At 40.5% G+C, this 18,630-nt stretch overlaps 1 protein-coding gene across 1 annotated transcript in view; it reads left to right on the top strand.

Moving 5' to 3' along the window:
- PTPRN2 (protein tyrosine phosphatase receptor type N2) overlaps nt 1-18,630 on the top strand; it is a 1,483,255-nt gene that overhangs the window by 522,539 nt on the left and 942,086 nt on the right. The window contains exon 12 of the mRNA XM_007952571.1: nt 17,151-17,158. Within this exon, the coding sequence (XP_007950762.1) occupies nt 17,151-17,158 (8 nt within the window). The remainder of the gene's footprint in view (nt 1-17,150; nt 17,159-18,630) is intronic.

Raw genomic sequence — 18,630 nt, 5'->3', positions numbered from 1 at the left:
CAAGATTATCTTCTGTGTCTGTGTTAATTGGTTTCCCTTTTCTTTGTTGAAGAGGGTCTGTGCAATCCTTCTGCCTAGTCCGCCATCTTGCCCAAACCGTCTCCCCTTTTCTTTGTTGAAGAGGTTCTGTGCAGTCTGTCTATTCCACCATCTTGAACCTCCCCATAGTGTTTAAATGTTTTTCCACAAAACTGTTCTATTAGGCAATTCTCAAACTGAGGCCATCCCAGAGCTTGCAAGTCTAAGTAAATATAATGCTATCAAACTATTTTGAAAGACTTTGTTATTTGGTCATAGAGCAGTGACCTTGGAGGCACAACGCCTGGGTTCAAAGCCCAGTTCTGTCACTTTCTAGCAGAACCTTCTGGGGGCAAGTTGCATAACCTCAGAGTCTCAGTGTATTCAAGTGTAAAATGAAGATGATCTTTATGCTATGAAGGGGACATATGCTTATGACATTATTCTGGGACAATGTTCAACACATTTTGGTTTTCTTTCTAACTTCCTTTAAGTATAGATGAGCTGGGGAGGGGGTTTCTGTAATTTCCTTCCTCCCAATCTAAAGCATATTTCCTCAGAATATTAGAGAACAGCCAGAAGGAAGAACTGAAACTATTTGAATTTCCCCCAGATGGGTCACTAAGATCTAAGAAATGAAAACTCCTAGCCTCTAGGAACGTCCTGACTTTTGTCTCCCAAAGAGACCATGCTCTCTCGTCCCTCCTGCTACTGAAAATACTGAAAATAATAGTAGTTACCTCTTATTACTTCCTCCCTATGTGCCTTCATAGTGCTTATCAGAAGTTATAATTGTGTCAATCACTTGCATGACTTTTTTTTTAATTGTGCTAAATATATATGAAACAAAACCAGATAAGGATGATGGTTGAACAACATGATGTACATAAGTTAATGTCACTGAACTGTATATGTGAAGAGTGTTGAACTGCACAACTTTTTAATTAATGTTTCTCTTCTGCATCAGCTCCATAAAGGCAGACTGTGCCTGTTCCTTTGAACCTGCCATGGCTGAGACATAGTCATGCTTAGTGCTATCAGGTGAATGAGTGAATGTCTGTCTCTTTATAGGTATTGTTCCATTCAATATGCAGAGCAATTCTAGGAGCTAATTATTATTATCCTCCCCATTTCATGATGGAGAGAACAAGGATTCAAAGAATTTTAGTGGCAGCTATTAAGTAGTCCATTTAGGATTCAAAGTCAGAGACAAATGAGGCCAAAGCCAGACCCTTTAATCACTATGCTATATTGTACTCTAGTATATTACTAAAGTATTCTCAAATAAATGCATTTTTAACCAACAGAGCTGCATGGGAATGGATAGAAGACAGTGTTGCCTTTGAAAGGCTTAGCCTCCATGACTCCTAGCTTAGACATTCTCCACTCAGTCCAGCCTCCTTAACACATCTATGTCCTTGTCTGTCCTGTACTTGGGTCTTGTTGTGCCTCTTCTGCACCTCGGTTTTGCCCCCTTTCCATCACTCCAATACTAGTCCTTTCCTGAGACCCAGATTCCCTTTCCCTGAAATCTTTCTCGATTACTCCAATCTCTTACTGCTCAAATGTGACCCTTGATGGACATGACTTGGGAGCTTGTTACAAACACAGATTCTTGGGTCTCAACCCAGACTGACTGAATCAGAGTCTGCATTTGTAACAAGATCTCCAGGTAATTTTTACAAAGGTTAAAGTTTGAAAACAACAGGCCCAATCTAGAAAGGTGTTTCCTTTCTTAGCATTCCTATAGCAGCTATAGTCTGAGGCAGAGCTTCCAGTATTCTACTATGTAGGTATATTGTTCTTCCATTGTTTTGTATTTTACACTTGTTGTTTACATAGAGGGGGAGGCCTTGTCTTTGTCTCATGGTATCTCACATGGAAGCTGGTTCCAAAACTGAGCCCTGTAAACTCTTAAACCTTTGTCTGTACATGGAAAGAGTTATCCCTATCTTGGAATTGGAATGCTTTTAAAACATATTATGTCAAGTGTGTTCCAGAGAGCTAGAAGCTTAGAAGACTGGACCCCATAGCATACAATATATCCAAATCAAGTTTGTTTAATAAGGGAGTCCTCTGTTATAGTTCCTCTATTAAAATCAGAAGCTGTCCAGCTGTCTAGGTTCAGGTAAAGTTGGCAAACATATTTATTTTGAAAACTGTAATGGAATTCTTCTGGCAAGGTAAAAATCCTTCTATAACGCATATGTAAGCCCAGAGAACTGGAATGCATAGGAATGGGCAGAGGCCAAAGGTAACCACCAGGTAGAAGTGGGAACAAAGCTGTTATATTGTGGGAATTGCCATTAATGTCACAAAACAAAATGTGTACAAACTGTTGAGTGGAAAACAAATTTGCTCTGTAAACTTTCGCCCAAATCACAATTGGGGAAAAAAAAAAAAAATTTACACTTTTGGAGACCCTGTGGAGCAATTCTCTTCTTTCCTTTAGGGTTGCTATAAGTCAAATTCAACTCGATGACTATGGGTTTTGTTGAGTAATTGATACAGGAGCAGATGGCAAGGTCTTTTCTACGAAGAGCAGCTGATGGGTTCAAATAGTCAACCTTTCAGTAGCAACCATTGTGCCACCATGGTTTCTTACACCGCCCCCCCCCAAAAAAAAAAAAAAACACTGTCTTGGAGTTGATTTAGACTCTTAGTGACCCCCATTGGCTTTCTGAGGTGGCAAATCTTTACAGAAGTAGAGTGCCCCATCTTATGCAGAGTGGCTATTGGTTTTGAACCGCCAACCTTCTGGTTTATAGTCGAAGGCCTTCGGCACTGCGCACTAGAACTCCTTAAGGTTCCTTCCAAAACCAAAAACCAAACTCCCTGCTGTCAGTCAATTCAACTCATAGCAACCTCTCCTTGGGTTTCTGAGGTAGTATCTCTATGGAAGTAAATTGCCCAGTCTTCTTTCTGGGAGTGGCTGGTGGGTTTGAACTGCCAGCCTTCTGGTTAGCAGTCAAATGCCTTAGGCATTATGCCTCCCAAGCTCTTAAAGTTCCTTAGGCTCCAGTAAATAATACATAAATGACAATAATAACACATATTTAGCATTCAAGCAATCTTAACTGTTGGTTGTAAACAAGTATTGGTGCTTCATGAAATTCATCCACCCTTATTTAGATTCTTGGACAAAGTATCATGTATAGATCTAAGTGATATAAAAATTACTAAGACATAATCTTTGCCCTCAAGAAGCTTATAACATGATGATAGAGCTATAATGCAAGCGAGGCCAATAGAGCTCTGTGAGAGAAATATAAATCAATATTATGGGAACTCAGAGGAGGGCACTTACAGAAGGCATCTTTTGAGTTGAGCTTTGATGACTAGGGAGGGTTTAGAAGGGCTGGAAGGTGAGAAAGGGACTCCACAGAAGCATAGCATGACAAAAGGCCTCATACGAGATCAAGGCACATGGCTCCATATACAGAGAAGTGGCAGGGAATGAGGCTAGTGAAGCTTTGAGCTCAAAATTAGACTTTGCAATGTGGACAATTTTATTTTCAATATCCACTAAGAAAGGCTTGCATTTGAATTTAGGTGCAATTGATTCAATCAAGCACTGCCTTGACTATACACAGGAAGCATATGCTGCCATTCAGGAGGTATGCAGAAAAACAGGAAACATATGAAGAGATATGGGGAGTGTATGACTGCAGTCCATTTTGCCATGCCTGTGATGGAATTCCAGAAACTAGAAGGATGTTGAGTAAGAAGTCAAAGAAGATCAGTCTACATACAGCAGTTCTTTCAACCAGCACCTGTATGACCAACTCACTGTGTCCATCAAACTCTCTGTTCTGGCTATATAGGGTGTGGTGGCAGGGGGTTCAAGGCTAGTCAGCTAGAGAAATGGATGAACTATGAATCTGAAAGGAAAGTTGTATTTTATAATGAAAAAATAATGCTTTGGAAATGCTTGAAAAAGCCCACTTTGCTAAGAAAATCTGTGTTCATTTACAAGTTCATGTGACACCTGCTTTTTTTAAAAAAAAATGAATAAAAGCAAAACTCTGGACAGATTCTACTTTCATCTCTGAGATGGAAAGTCAGAGAAGCAAAGGATGTTTTCAGTTAAGAAAAGATCTTAACCAATTGCCATTGAGTTGACTCTGACTCATGGCAACCCCTGTTTGTCAGAGTAGAACTGTGCTCCACAGGGTTTTCAATGGCTGAATTTTTGGAAGCAGATCACCAGGTCTTTCCTTTGAGGTAACCCTGGGGGCACTCAGACCTCCAACCTTTCAGTTAGCAGCTGGGCACTTTAACATTTTGCACCACGCAGGTACTCCTCTTAATCCAACCCCTCCTGAAACAGAAGAGGCAACTCAGGCCAGAGCAGCTGACTAGTCTGCAACATGGTCAGGCAGTGAGAGGTAGAGCCAGGCTCCATCCTGACTTGGTGGATCTGGTGATCCTTTCCACAACAAAAGTTTATGGACAATCACTTCTCTAATTTTTCCAAGTCAAGCTGAACGCATTAGTTGAGATATTTCCTGACTGTGTTATGCATTGCAAGTGATGGTAGTCGCACCCTCCTGCAGTTTCAGGCCAGTACTGGGTCGAGAGACTCTTCAGAGATTGACTAAACAGCTCTGAGGTCCCATAACACTAGTTTCTATTTCTCTGTTGGCCTCCTTTGCATTATGGCCCCATACTCGTGAGCTCCTTGAGGGCAGGGAGTCTGTCTTTCTAGTTTTTATATCACTTAGGGCATTGATTAGCAGATGCACAAGGGAAATACCCAGAGAGGAGCACCGTAGAGCAGTGGCTCACCTCTTTGTCTTGGGCAAAAGTCACTGTTCATCACTGTGTAGATAAGTTGCTGCCTAGAGGGTGCATTCAGGATTGAAGCAGCTGTCACAGCATCATTAGGCATTTGGAACATTTGAACCAGGCAGTGAGGGAAAACATAATAAGAAAAGCTACAAGGGAAAAAAATGATACAAGAAATAGAGTGAGTGGGAAACACAGGTCACAATGCAATTGGAAATGGTGTCCTGCATGAGTGAAAGTCACTGAGGCATTTGTTTACTGTTGAAGGTGTGCATAGTTGGGAATACAACGTGTGGAATGGACTCTCAAAGGGCAGTTTTGAAAGAAAAAAAAAAGATCATTTTTTAGCTCTGACTGCTCTGTATCCTTGTTGATTAATACTCGGAAGAGAAGAGTTCACTTTATTTAACTGAACTAATAGATAATAAGTTTTGAAAGCAAAGTGAAGGAAAGAAGCCCTTATCACTTTGAACATTCTAAAAAAAAAAAAAAAATTACCCATACTCTGTATCTATAGAATAAGAAATCATCTCTTTAAAGGCACCCATGCAATTATGAGTCAAATATTTTCCTCTGAGGAACATTTGGCGGAGAGGCGCTCTGCCTAATGAGTGTTTTTCCCTTTCTTGGTGATGAGAAAGAAATACAAAGACAGCGTGCAACGTTGCTCACTTCTATTTAAAAGAAAGTGGAAGACTGATGATGAAGTTTCATCCTAGATTGATTTAATAGGCCAACTGTGACATGCACATTGGGTAGTAAGATGTGGTTGTTACTATTCTAGAGAGTGAGAAGAGAGAAAGAGTATACTGACAGTTAAAACACAATGCCGTTTTAGGGACATGCCATGTTTCAGAGACCTCTATGCAGGAACTTCTTATGAAATTTTGATATGTTCTCCTCTTTGTATTTATGAAATGAGAAAACTTTCCCATTTTCAGAAAGACATTAAAGATCGATTTATGCAACCAATCCCTTCTCATCCTCAGTTCTCAAAAACTAATTTGCATGCCTTGTTTTTCTTTTTTCTTTTTTTTTCATGTCATCCATACACTACACACTGCATCACTACCAGGTGTGATAGTTAAGGTTGAATGTCAGCTTGGTTGGGCCTGGTTGAGTGGCTGAGCAGCTGGTGGTAGTTGTTCCCCATAAGGACACTGGCAATCAGCTCTATGCTGGGATCTACCACAAGCAGCTACTCAGCTTGGGATGTGGTCTGCTTACCACATATAAGAAGCAGCTTTGGAAATGGTCTCTAGCTTATGGCACACTTGAATCTTGCATGTGACCGTGTCGTTGTTCAGCAGCCTGCCATGCTCTGCTGACTTTGGGACTTCTAATGGGCTTGAATTAATGGCCTGCCATATTGTTTGGTAATATTGGGCCTGTGCCTTTTTACTTGTCAACCTTGGGCTTGTCAGCTTCAGCAGCTAGCAGCTGCCTGAGTGAAGAAAAGCCTCTAGCTTCAGTGGGCTGGCAGCAAGAGGCAGAGCTAAAGCCCAAGATCAAGGGGCTTTCACAGAGCCCCTAGAACCTGACACTTTGAACTTGGACTTCTAGCCTCCCAAACTGTAAGAGAATAAACTTCTGTTTGTTCAAGCCATCCCATTTGTGGTATTTCTGTTAGAGCGGGACTAGGTAACCAAAACACCAGGCCTTATCTTAGTCTGGAAGCACCCCTGAAACCTGTCCACCATGGGTAATCCTGCTGGCCTTTGAAATACTGGTGGCATAGGTTCCAGCCTCACAATAGTACAGAAGCTCCACAGTACATCAGACTGACAGAAAGATGGTGGTATATCATATATCATATAATATTATATTATATGGTATTCAATCAAGAAATTTTAAGTTCTATGAAGAAAGCCAAAACAGGACATGGGACCTGAGAGTGATTAAGGAAGGCTGCTTTAGATAGTAGGATTTTAGATAGTAGGATGGCCTTAGAGCAGAGACCCACAGGGAATAAGGCAGCAAGCCATATGAACATCTGAGAGAGGCATATCCAGTGCAGTGGCAAGAACTTTGAGGAGGTAGGAGAAGGCATGTTCAAGAGCATCAAAGAGGCAGGTTGACTGAAGCACCAGTGGCATCACTAGGGGAGTGCAGGAGGTGTGGACCACACCAGTTGACACTATCAGAGGAGGTGATACCGAAATGACTGTCTATAAAAATTTTATGCTATGTTTCAGCAGAAATTTATTATTTTTTTTATTCGGCTGAGAGCCAGCCCCCATGAGTGACTTTTATTCCAGGCCCAGAATGTTTCCCAGGGCCATAGTATTGGGGATCTCACCAGACTCCATCTGACCAGTAATTCTGGTCATTATTGAGTTTTTGGATTTTGTTCCATGTTTTTCCTCCCACTCTATCCAGGATCTCCAGATATGATCCTTTCCTGAGTGGTTGGCATTGGTAGCTGGGCACTACCTAGTTCTTCTGGTCTCAAGGGCCATCATGTCCTAGGGATGATTGCTTCTAAATGCCCTTGGTTTTTTATTTTGTACTCTCCTTCGCTTCCAATGATAGGCGACCATTACCTGCATCTTACATGGCCATTCAAACACTTTTAAGACCCCAGTTGCTACTCACCAATGTAGGATGAGGAACAAGACTTTTATGTGTTTTGTTGTGCCAATTGAGTCTGATGTCCCCCAGTACTATGGTCCTGAGTTGATAGATCCATTGGATATCCCCACAGTGTCTGTGAGGGATTACTCTATGTCCATCTTCTATTGTTTCTGTAAGGATTATAGGTATTTTATATCACTGGTATCTGTGCAAGATTAGCCTGCACTGAATCTGTCCTTGGTCTAGAGTATGCTCCTGTTCACTGACCCTCATCTGATCTTCTCAGATGTTTATGTGTTTATCTGTAGCCTGGTATTTGGTGTTAATGGTAATGAAGTATTGTGGCTATACTGGTTGGTATTAGCATCTGTAGTCTATCTCCTAAGTGCACAATTTGGTGTCCTCCTTTTTCCTAATGTTATCATGGTGGTCACAGACTTTTTCTATACATCCCTCCCCTTCCCTACATCAGCATGTCTCCCCCAACTAGCCTTAAATTTATTATTTTAAATAAAAATATCTCGGTAGTTAGTTATAACAATAGAAACATTTTTTTCGTAAGCCCAGGTTACATGTATCAATATGCTTACAAAGGTAAAACTTTATGCAAACTTACTTTTTTTTTTTTTTTTTTTTTAGGATTTGGGTGAAGATTTACAGAGTAAATTCATTTTTCATACAGCAGTTCACATATACTTTGTCTCATGTCATTGACCAAAATTTACAATGCAGCAGCTCCCCTCCCACTTCCTCCCCATAGTTACCTCCTCCCAGTGTACCTTCATACTCTTCTGCACCCTGAGCTATCTCCCTGTGCATAAGCAGCCCTTCCTTCTCCCATGATTGTTCTCTCCAGGGCGTGTGTCTACTTGAGGTAAATGTTTAACTCACATGCCTGTACTTTGTTTGGCTGGAAACCACAGTTGTGGGTTCAATTCCAGACCTGAAGGGCAGCTAAGGGCCATAGTCTCAGTGGTTACACCAGGCTCTATTGGACCAGCAAACCTGGTCCCCACCTTCTTTTTTTTGCCTCCAAATGATTTTGAGTTTTGTACCACATTGTTCTCCCTCTTTATGCAGGATCTCCTACATCCCTTCCAAGTGGATGGCAGTGGTAGCTGGGCACCATCTAGTTCTTCTGGTCTCATAGTTGTATAGGTTGCAGATCGGATGGTGTACCAGTCACTAGGACTGATTGTTTCCATTAGTTTTGGTTTTCTTCTTTCTTCTTGACGAGGAGAGACCCATTGTTGCATCTAGATGGCAGCTTCCTAGCTTTTAAGGTCCCAGTCGCTACTCGCCAAAGTAGTAGGTGGAACAATGTTTTGTATAGTATGTTATGCCAATTGAGCTTGATGTCCCCTGCCAAACTTACTTTTTTGAACCTTCTAATGTACTCTAATCAGAGCTGTCATTATTACCCCATTACAATGAACTTTGAATCACGTGGTTTCATCTGCACATACTATAAAAACATGTTGTTGTTTTCATTGCTACTGGTATTTTTACAGTTGCTAATGTTGTCAAATTTTTTGGTATTTTTGTTACAATATTATGGTACTTAGTATTTATGAACCAATATCAGTAACTTTTTTGAGAATGAAGTAGTTATTAAAGGAAAAGATGAAAAATAAAAAAAAAGGCTTCCACTTAGTTACTAATAATGTTGTAAGTTAATGTAGAACGATTTGTTAGTATTCTTGTAATCTAAGAAATTTTATTTAAGCAGTTTATGACTATATTCATCACGTATTATTCTATGATTAAAACTGATAATAAATGAAAGCATTTCACTGCTAAGCAGTTCAAATCCACCAGCCACTCTATGGAAGGAACACTGGACAATCTACTTCTGTAAAGATTCACTGCCTTGTAAAACCCACAGGGGGTCACTATGAGTCAAATTTGACTTGATGGCAGTGAGTTTTTTTTTTTTTTTTTGAGGATTCTATGTGATCTGGTACAGGAGGAGGTCCATGGGGTACCATGAGTTTACGACAGTTGGTGACACCAACCCTAGTGACACCACTGTGAAGCACAGTGTATATTATTGGGGGAAAGGGGTGTGGGGCAGAAGGTGACTTTGAGAGGGATCAGAGCATGCAGATCTTTGTGGTTATGACTCAGAATTCTTTTCCTAAGTAAGAGAGATGCCATTAGAGGGCCCTGAATGGGAGAGTGATAAGATCTGATCTCTAGTGGACTATAACAGAATATTGTCTGATACAGGGCTGAAGATGAGCCCCTAAGGTTGAAGGTATTCAAAATACACACTGGCCTCAACAATGGGTTTGAGCATACTAATGATCTTGAAGATGGTGCAGGACAGGGCAATGTTTTGTTCTGTTGTACATGGAGTCAACATGAGTCTAACAACAATTTCAATATTGGTCCCTAGAATTGGTAAAGCCATTTACCCCCTGGGGGGAAAAAAATAGTTGATCACTGGAGCCTCTATGGGGAATACACTGTCAGTGCCTGTAGTAGAAGCAATGATACTACAGAAATACTACAAGAGATGTTAGTGGCAGAATCTAACTCAATAAAAGTGATCCTTCTCTCTCTACCAATCAATTAGAACAACACTAATTTTGTAACCAGGGACCACTTAGCCTCTTGAGTTGGAGACTGAACAGAACACTCAAGATGGGAGGAGAGGCCTGATGGGTAGGAGCATATTAGTAATAAATGAGAGGGAGGTTTTGCATGCCAAAGGCCAAATGCCTAATGTCTACAGCCTCATAATGAGCTTAGATGGTAATAAGGAAAGGTGTGGACTTAGACCACATAACTCCTTTCTTAACAGCCACGTAATTACTTTTAGCATTTTGACAAGTGTTTGCTGGAGTGAAGGTCAAAGCTGTCAGCTAAAAGATCTATGCTAATCTGCCCAGCTGAAAAAAGACATAGGTAGCCAACATTTTTTATAATTAGTTAGAAGTTGCTAAAGCCAGTTTTCATCATGGCTTTTTTACACTACACATAAATGGTCAATGATATGAAGTAATATTTGTCATAGTTTACAGGGGTCCTATGAAGAAATATATGAACAGCGTTCAAAGACAGATTAGGAGATTGTGGGTAAATTGTATAGTTGTTGTTAAGTGCTGTCAAGTCAGTTCTGACTTATAGCAACCCTATGTGAGAAAAAAATGAAACACAGCCCAGTTCTGCACTATCCTCACAATTGTTTGAGCCTACTGTTACAGCCACTGTGTCAGTCCATGTCATTGAGGATCTTCCCCATTTTTGATGACTTTCTACTTTACCAAGCATGATGTTTTTCTCCAGAGATTGGCTCCTCCTGATAACACGACCAAAGTACGTGAGACAAAGTCCCACCATCCATGTTTCTAAGGAGTATTCTGACTGTACTTCTTCCAAGACAGATTTTTTCATTCTTCTGGCAGCCTGTGGGATATTTAATATTCTTCATCAACACTATGACTAAAAGACATTAATTCTTTTTCAGTGTATCTGAGAGGGACCAGAAGATAGAGATCTTTGCTATCGCATGCATCTGACGTGATTGAAAATACCATGGCTTGGGTCAATCACACCTTAAATCTCAAAGTGACAACTTTACTTTTTAATACTTTAAAAGAGCCTTTTGCAGCAGATTTGCCTAATGTGATATGTCATTTGATTTTGTGACTGCTGCTTCTCTGGGTGTTGATTGTGTGTCCAAGTAAAATGAAATCCTTGACAACTTCAATCTTATCTCCCTTTATCATGATGTTGCTTATTGGTCCAGTTGTGAGGATTTTTGTTTTCTTGAGCTTCATACTATGTGCTTCAACACTTCCTCACTTTTTGCAAGCATGGTTGTGTCATCTGCAAATTGTGGGTTGTTAAGGAGTCTTCCCCCTTTCCCCAATCCTGAGGCTGCATTCTTCTTCATATAGTCCAGCTTCTCAGAAGATTTGCCTAGCACACAGATTGAATAAGTATGGTGAAAGGATATTACCCTGATGCACACTTTTCCTGATTTTAAACCACACAATATCCCCTTGTTCTGTTTGAATGACTGCCTCTTGGTATATGTATAGGTTCTGCATGAGCACAATTAAGTGCTCTGGAATTCCCATTCTTTGTGATGTTATCCATTATTTGTTATGATCCACACAGGTAGATGCCTTTGCAACATCTTTCTGGTATTCTGTGCATTCAGCCAAGATCCATCTGACATCAGCTATAATGTCCCTCATTCCACATCCTCTCTGAATCTGATTTGAATTTCTGTCAGTTCTGTGTTGATATAATGCTGCAACTGTTTTTTAATCATCTTCAATAAAATTTTACTTGAATGTGATATTAATAATATGGTTCAGTAATTTCTGCAATACGTTGGATCACCTTTCTTTGGAATGGGCACAAATGTGGATCTCTTTCAGTTGGTTGGCCAGGAAGCTGTCTTCCAAATTTCTTGGCATAGGTGAATGAGCACTTCCAGTGTCTGTTCCATCAGTTTGTTGAAACACCTCAATTGGTATTCTGTGGATTCCTAAAATTTTGTTTTTCATCAATGCCTTCAGTGCAGCATGGATTTCTTCCTTCAATAACATTGGCTCTTGATCATATGCTATCTTCTGAAATTGTTGAATGTTGACCAATTCTTTTTGGTACAGTGACTCTGTATATTCCTTCCATCTTCTTTTGATGCTTCCTGTGTCATTCAATATTTGGCCCATAGAATCCTTCAGTGTTGCAACTTGAGGCTTGATTTTTTTTTTCTTCAGTTGTTTCGGCTTGAAAAATCCTGATTATGTACTAATGAAGATCAAAGACTACAGTCTTCAGTAAGGAATACACCTCAACATAAAGAAAACAAAAATCTTTACAACTGGACCAATAAGGAACATCACCAATAAAGGGAGAAAAAACTGAAGTTGTCAGGGATTTCATTTTACTTAGATCCACAATCAATGCCCATGGAAGTAGCACTCAAGAAATTAGATGACAATTTCTAGGTACATCTGCTGCAAAAGATCTCTTTTAAGTGTTAGTAGCAAAGACGTCACTGTGAAGATACTAAGGTGCACCTGATCCAAGCCATGATCTTTTCAATCACCTCATATGCATGGAAAGCTGGATAATGAATAAGGAAGATAAACTGATGCATTTCAATTGTGGTGTTGGTGAAGAATGCTGAAAATACCATGAACTGGGAGAACAAATAAATCTGTCTTGGAAGAAGTATGGCCAGAATGCTCCTTAGAAGTGAGAATAGATAGACTTTATATATTTTGGTCATATTGTTAGAAGGGACCATTCTCTGGAGAAGGTTATCATGCCTGATAAAGTAGAGGGTCAGCAAAGAAGGGGAAGACCCTCAACAAGATGGATTTGCACAGTGATTGTGACAATGTCACAGGGTCAGGCAGTGTTTTGTTCTGTTGTACATAGGGGCACTATGAGTTGGAGCAGGCTTGATGGCACCTAACAACAACAACAACAACAACACAACAGCTACATGTGACTACTTCAAATGTAGCTAGTCCAAATTATATTACATTATAAGTATAAAGTACACATGCAATTTTGAAGACCTAGTATGAAAAAAAAATGCAATGTAGAATATCACCGTAATTCTATACTGATTACATGTTGAAATGATTAAAAAAAAAAAAATGCTGATTATGTTCTTCCCTTTTGGTTTTCTAACTCCAGGTCTCTGCCCATTTCATTATAATACTTTATTTTGCTTTCTCAAGCTGCCGTTTGAAATTTTCTGTTCAGCTCTTTAACTTCATCATTTCTTCCATTTGCTGTAACTACTCTATATTCAAGAGAAAGTTTCAGAGTCTTTTCCAACATTCATTTTGGTCTTTTCTTTCTTACCTGTCTTTTCAGTGACCTTTTGCTTTTTTCATATATGACACCATTGATGTCATCCAGAGTTCTTTTGGTCTTTGGTCATTAGTATTCAATGCAACAAATCTTCCACTTTTCCTGTATTTATACTTCATACATCCCATCTTTCTATTATTATTGGATGTTTGCAGCTGTTTTTTAGTTTTGTTTTGTTTTCATTTTGGGTTGTGCTACATTGGCACATGAAAGTCCTAAAAGCTTTACTCCAGCCACATCATTAAGGTTGACTTTACTTTGGCAGCTCTTCTCCAGTCCTATTTTGAGTGCCTTCCTACCTGAGGGACTCATCTTCTGGCAGTATATCAGGCAGTATTCCACAACCATTTATAAGATTTTCATTGGCCATTTTTTTTCTTTCTTTTTTTATTTTTTAGAAATAGATTACCAGGTCCTCCATCCTTGTCTATCTTGGTCTAGTAGCTCCACTGAAACCTGTCCACCATGGGTGACACTGCTGATACATGAAATACCCATGGCATAACTTCCAGCATCACAGCAACATGTGCACCACCACAGTACAACAAACTGATGGACGAGTGGTGGGTGGGTAAATTAAATCTTAGGAAATGTCATCACTCGGTAGTCATTTTTATGCATTTGTTCCTACACAAAATGAAACTATGCATTAAAAATATAATTTATGGGAGAAACACATTCTCACTTGTAAATAAGTGAGCTGATGCAAATTGCATTTGCTCCAGGACAGCATGTGGCCTCCCTTTGACTGTATCTGGTATAATTGCTTAAGAGAGCAAGTTCTTGTTATAAGACCCATGTTAATGCTTATTTAGTAATCAATCCACAAGGGAAGAAAGGAGATCACTTGGTGTTGAGGTCCTGAGTGACTTCAACTTTGCTTACACTCGCTCAGGAGAGCACCTCATCTGAGCATCCATTGTGAATTTGGTCAACTAGGAGCTCTGGTGGCATAGTGCCTAAGGCATTTGACTGCTAACCAGAAGCTGGTGGGTTGCTGGTGGTTCAAACCCACCAGCCACTTCTCAGAAGGAAGATTGGGCAATCTACTTCCATAGAGATACTGCCGCAGATGTTGCTCAGGGGTTGCTGTGAGTTGGATCCAACTCAATGGGAGTGAGTTTGGTTTTTTGGTTTGGTATCAGCATACATACATTGTTGCACAGGAACCTTGGCCAAATCAGTTCCCATGGAGTCAACCCTGTTCACTTGTGCTCCATAACATTTTCAGTGGCTGATTTTCTCTGAAGTAGATCACCAGGCTTTTCTTCTGAGGCACCTGTGGGTAGACTCAAACCCTCCAGCCTTTTGATTAGCAGCTGAGCATGCTAACCATTTGCATCACCTAGGGACTCCATACCCTGAACACTCAATCAGCCAGAAATTTTTAGGGAATGTGGATAATTTTACATAGAAGTATAGCGAAGGCTGTAAGTACTGAAATTTAAAAAAATATACTTCTAGGGGGTTAAAAAAAAAAAAAAGGAAGAAAGAATGTGCTCAAGGCATTTATAAGAAAAGAATCTGCTATAAATATCAGTTAGTCTCGTTTTCAAGTATCTGTGCTCTATGGTGCTCTTGGAGGTATTGAGAGGCACATGTCTATTTATCCCTTCACTAACACCTTCTTACACACACACACCAGCACTGCTATTGTGTTTTACTGCTCTTGGTCTGCTGTTTCTCATCTTTCATTCTTAACTCTTGATGACTACCTTCAGTACATGTTCAATAAATGTTACTTTTCCTCACCTTGGGAAATTTTGAATTTTAGTGGTATTTGATGTTTGTGTTTTTTCTTATTTGTTTGCTATGAATGCCATACACTTCTATGTGCTGATGATAAAACAGATGAACAGAGAAGATTCCTACCCTACTAAAGCTTGCGTTACAGTGGGAAGAAACAGATAATAAACAAATAAGTAGGACATGTAGCATTTTGGATGCTGACAAGTGCTATGGGCAAAAATCAATCAAGGAAGTAGGCCTTAGGGTGACAGGGTTGGAGGTGCAATTAAAAGCAGTGTTGTCAGGAAAGGCTTTGTGGGAGGTGACACTTCAGTAAAGACCTAAAGGAGGTGAGGTAGAGAGATCTGGACAGGCCTGGGAAGCCAGACATATTCTAGTCAGAGAAATAGGAAGTGAAGGCTGTGATGTGGAAGATTCCTGGTGTGTTGAGAACAGCATGGAGGCAGAGGCTGAGACAAGGGGGTGAGGGGAGCATGGAAGGAGAGTTACATCAGGCCTTCGTAGCTGGTGTGCATGTGCCCTGTCCATGTCTTCTTGGTGCTCATCATTCCCCTTCATGCCAGCTTAGTGTTATTAAAACAAAAGTCCAGTTAAGCCAATGATACAAATTTATTTGACATTTAATATATGATTTGCAAATTGGGCAGCACTCCTGACTAGAGAGTCAAAGTGTTCCAAAAAGAAAAGAACTTCCAAAGATCCTTAGCCCCATCTTACCAACACTACCATGGAAAAGGGCCGAGGAACTGTGTTTACATACTAACAATTTACCCTAAATAGCAACTTCCAGTCTGACCCTGGAGTTTCTTCTTCTGGAAACTGACTATACACAGATAATTCTTCAAAGGAGCGCAATGCCCAAGTCAACATGGTCTTGACTAATAAGGAAGAATATTGTTCAAACCTACTAGCTGCTCCATAAGAGAAAGATGAGGAAGTCTGCTTCCATAAAGATTTACAGTCTTGGAAACCTATGAGGTAGTTCTACTCTGTCCAATAAGGTTGCTTTGAGTCAGAAATTACTTGATGGCAGTAGGTGGGTTAAAAGCAGTCTGACAAAAAGAGCCCTATTGGCACAGTGGCCAAAGTGTTTGGCTGCCAATTAAAAGGTTGGTGGTTCAAATCTACTAGCTGCTCCATGGGAGATAGATGTGCATGTCTGCTCACATTAAAAATACAATCTTGGAAATCCAATGGGGCAGTTCTATTCTTACCTACAGGGTCAGTATGGGTCAGAATTTATTCAGTGCAGTGGGTCTGGGTTTTTTGGTTTTAGTGTGCTCAAGGCTCAAGGTTCAAAAGAAGAGCTCAGGGCAGTGGCCTGAGTGGGACCCCAGAACTCTGGATTACAGAAGAATTAAAAACTTTTTCAGAATCCCAGTACCTGTGCTGTGACTTTACCCGAGGACATCTTCACTCCTTTGTGAAGCAGGCTGGAAGTGCCAGAGGGCTGAGGCTCATGGGAGCAGCTCTCAGTAAAAGACAGATAAGAATTGGAGGATAAATACCCCAACTTCATTGTACTTTGTGGGGATCATTCTGAAGATATTCTACGTAGTCTTCCAGAGTTCCCTGGCATGATTGATCCTCAGTTTTCCGCAGCAGTCAGTCACTGGCTCAATAAGGCACCCTGTTTAGGCTTCCTTTCTCTTCCTGTTTTCCCTCTCTATACCTTTACAGAGTGTTCCCTCCAAAATAACCTGTCATTATTGTTAGCTGCTGTTGAGTTAGCCCCAGCTCATGGTGACCCCATGCACAATGGAACAAAATGTTGCCCACTCCTGCGCCATCTCCGTGAGCAGTTGGGAATAGAATTGTTATGATCCATAGAATTTTCATTGACTGGTATTCAGAAGAAGATCATCAAGCCTTTCTTCTTAGTTCATTTCAGTCTGAAAGCTCAGCTGAAGCTTGTTCAGCATAACAATGTGCAGTTCTCTGCTGATAGATGAAGAGTATTGTGCATCAGTTGCATTGGCTGGATTTGAACTCAAGTCTCCCACATGGAAGGCAAGAATTCTACCATTGAACCACCACTGCATCATCCAAAATAACCTCCTTGCACCCAAACCCTTATCTTGGGTCAGCTTATGATGTGAACCATGCTAAGTAGTCCAATAAAAGTAGGACTGCATGAGATGAGAAGGCACTGGAGTGATGTGATTTGTTAGCCTGCTGTGTTGAAGAAAAGTGGTGGCTGGAGTGAAAGGAGGGAAAACAAGAGCAGAATCAGGGAGACAGTTGCTGCAACAATCATGGTGGAGGGAGGGGTGATGTGGGTTTGGAATGGGTATTGAGAGTAGGGATGCTCAGATTTTCAAAAGAATTTGAAGATGGAACTGGCACAATTTGCTGTGGATGTTGGGTAAGGTTAAAAATTAAAGAGTCAGAATGGTCCAAGCCACTGGGAGGATGGTGTTGACATTTAGGAGATGGAAAAGACCCTTGGGAAACCAGGTTTTGAAGAATGATAAAGAATTTGGTTGGGAACAAGTTACACTTGATATGATTATTATACATCCATTTATAAACCAAAAAACTCATTGCTGCTGAGTTGATTTCAACTCCTAGTGAATCTGTAGGACAGAGTAGAACTATCCCCTAGGGTTTCCAAGGCTGTCAATCTTTACAGAAGCAGACTGCCTCATCTTTCTTCCACAGAGTGTCTAGTGGGTTCAAATAGTCAACTTTTCAATTAGTAGCTGAGCCTTCAACCACTGTGCCACTAGGGCTAGGCAATAGGTTATACAAATCTATGGTGTCAGGAAATTACTCTCACTGATGACATTATTTTGGGAGTCAGCAATGTTATAACTCTACCAACATCCTTGGAGTTGTTTTTTGATTATAGAGATGAGTTTAGTAGTCTCACCTTTATAACTAGTTTTCTTTGCTTCCCTTATTTTTTCTCAATTCCCTTTAGTCCCTCTTCCCTCCATTTTTTCTTCTTCAAATATGTATTGAATGCCTACTCCATGTCAGGCACTGTGGCAGGTGCTAGAGGTCCAGCAGTAAACAGGAAGACACTGGCCTTTCCTTATGGAGCTTGGAGTCCAATGGAGAAAAGAGACTTTAGTGCTATGGCAGGGACATTGAGGCATTGCCAAAAAGGTGACAGGGGCCTGACTTGGACTGAGAAATCAAAGAGGAAACTAAGGAAAATGATGTTTCCACTGAAATCTTAAGGATAAGTTGAAGTTATTTTCACCCAGATCAAAAGGGAAATCACTGAGGTGTTTTAGGGGAGAATGACAGGTTCCTATTTGCATTTTTAATTGCAATACATTTGCATTTTAAAAGTTCCTCCTGTGTCTGAGTGAGGAATTTAAAGTGGGGGTGACCTAATGGGGCTGCTGGAGGGATGGTTTGGAAGACTAGTCCAGAGGAGGGATGATGTTGAGGTGGTTGAGGGTGGTGGCAGCTCAGTGGGACAACAGTGAGCTGATTTGTGAGAATGTGGGAGGTAGAACTCATGGGACTTGGTGTGTGATAACATGTGGGGTGAGGACCAGTGAAGAATCAAGGATGAGGGCACACTTTCTCTAGCTTGTTCAAGTGGATAGATGGTTGTGTTTGCTTTCTGGGATAAAACCAAATGCAGTTGGGTCAAGTCTGTTCTGACTCAGGCAACCCCATGTGTGTCAGAGTAGA

The sequence above is a fragment of the Orycteropus afer genome, unplaced genomic scaffold (assembly GCF_000298275.1).
Source record: "Orycteropus afer afer isolate SDZICR_OR568_19922 unplaced genomic scaffold, OryAfe1.0 scaffold00347, whole genome shotgun sequence".
Taxonomy (NCBI): Eukaryota; Metazoa; Chordata; class Mammalia; order Tubulidentata; family Orycteropodidae; genus Orycteropus; species Orycteropus afer.
This window is presented reverse-complemented; position numbering and strand designations above follow the sequence as displayed.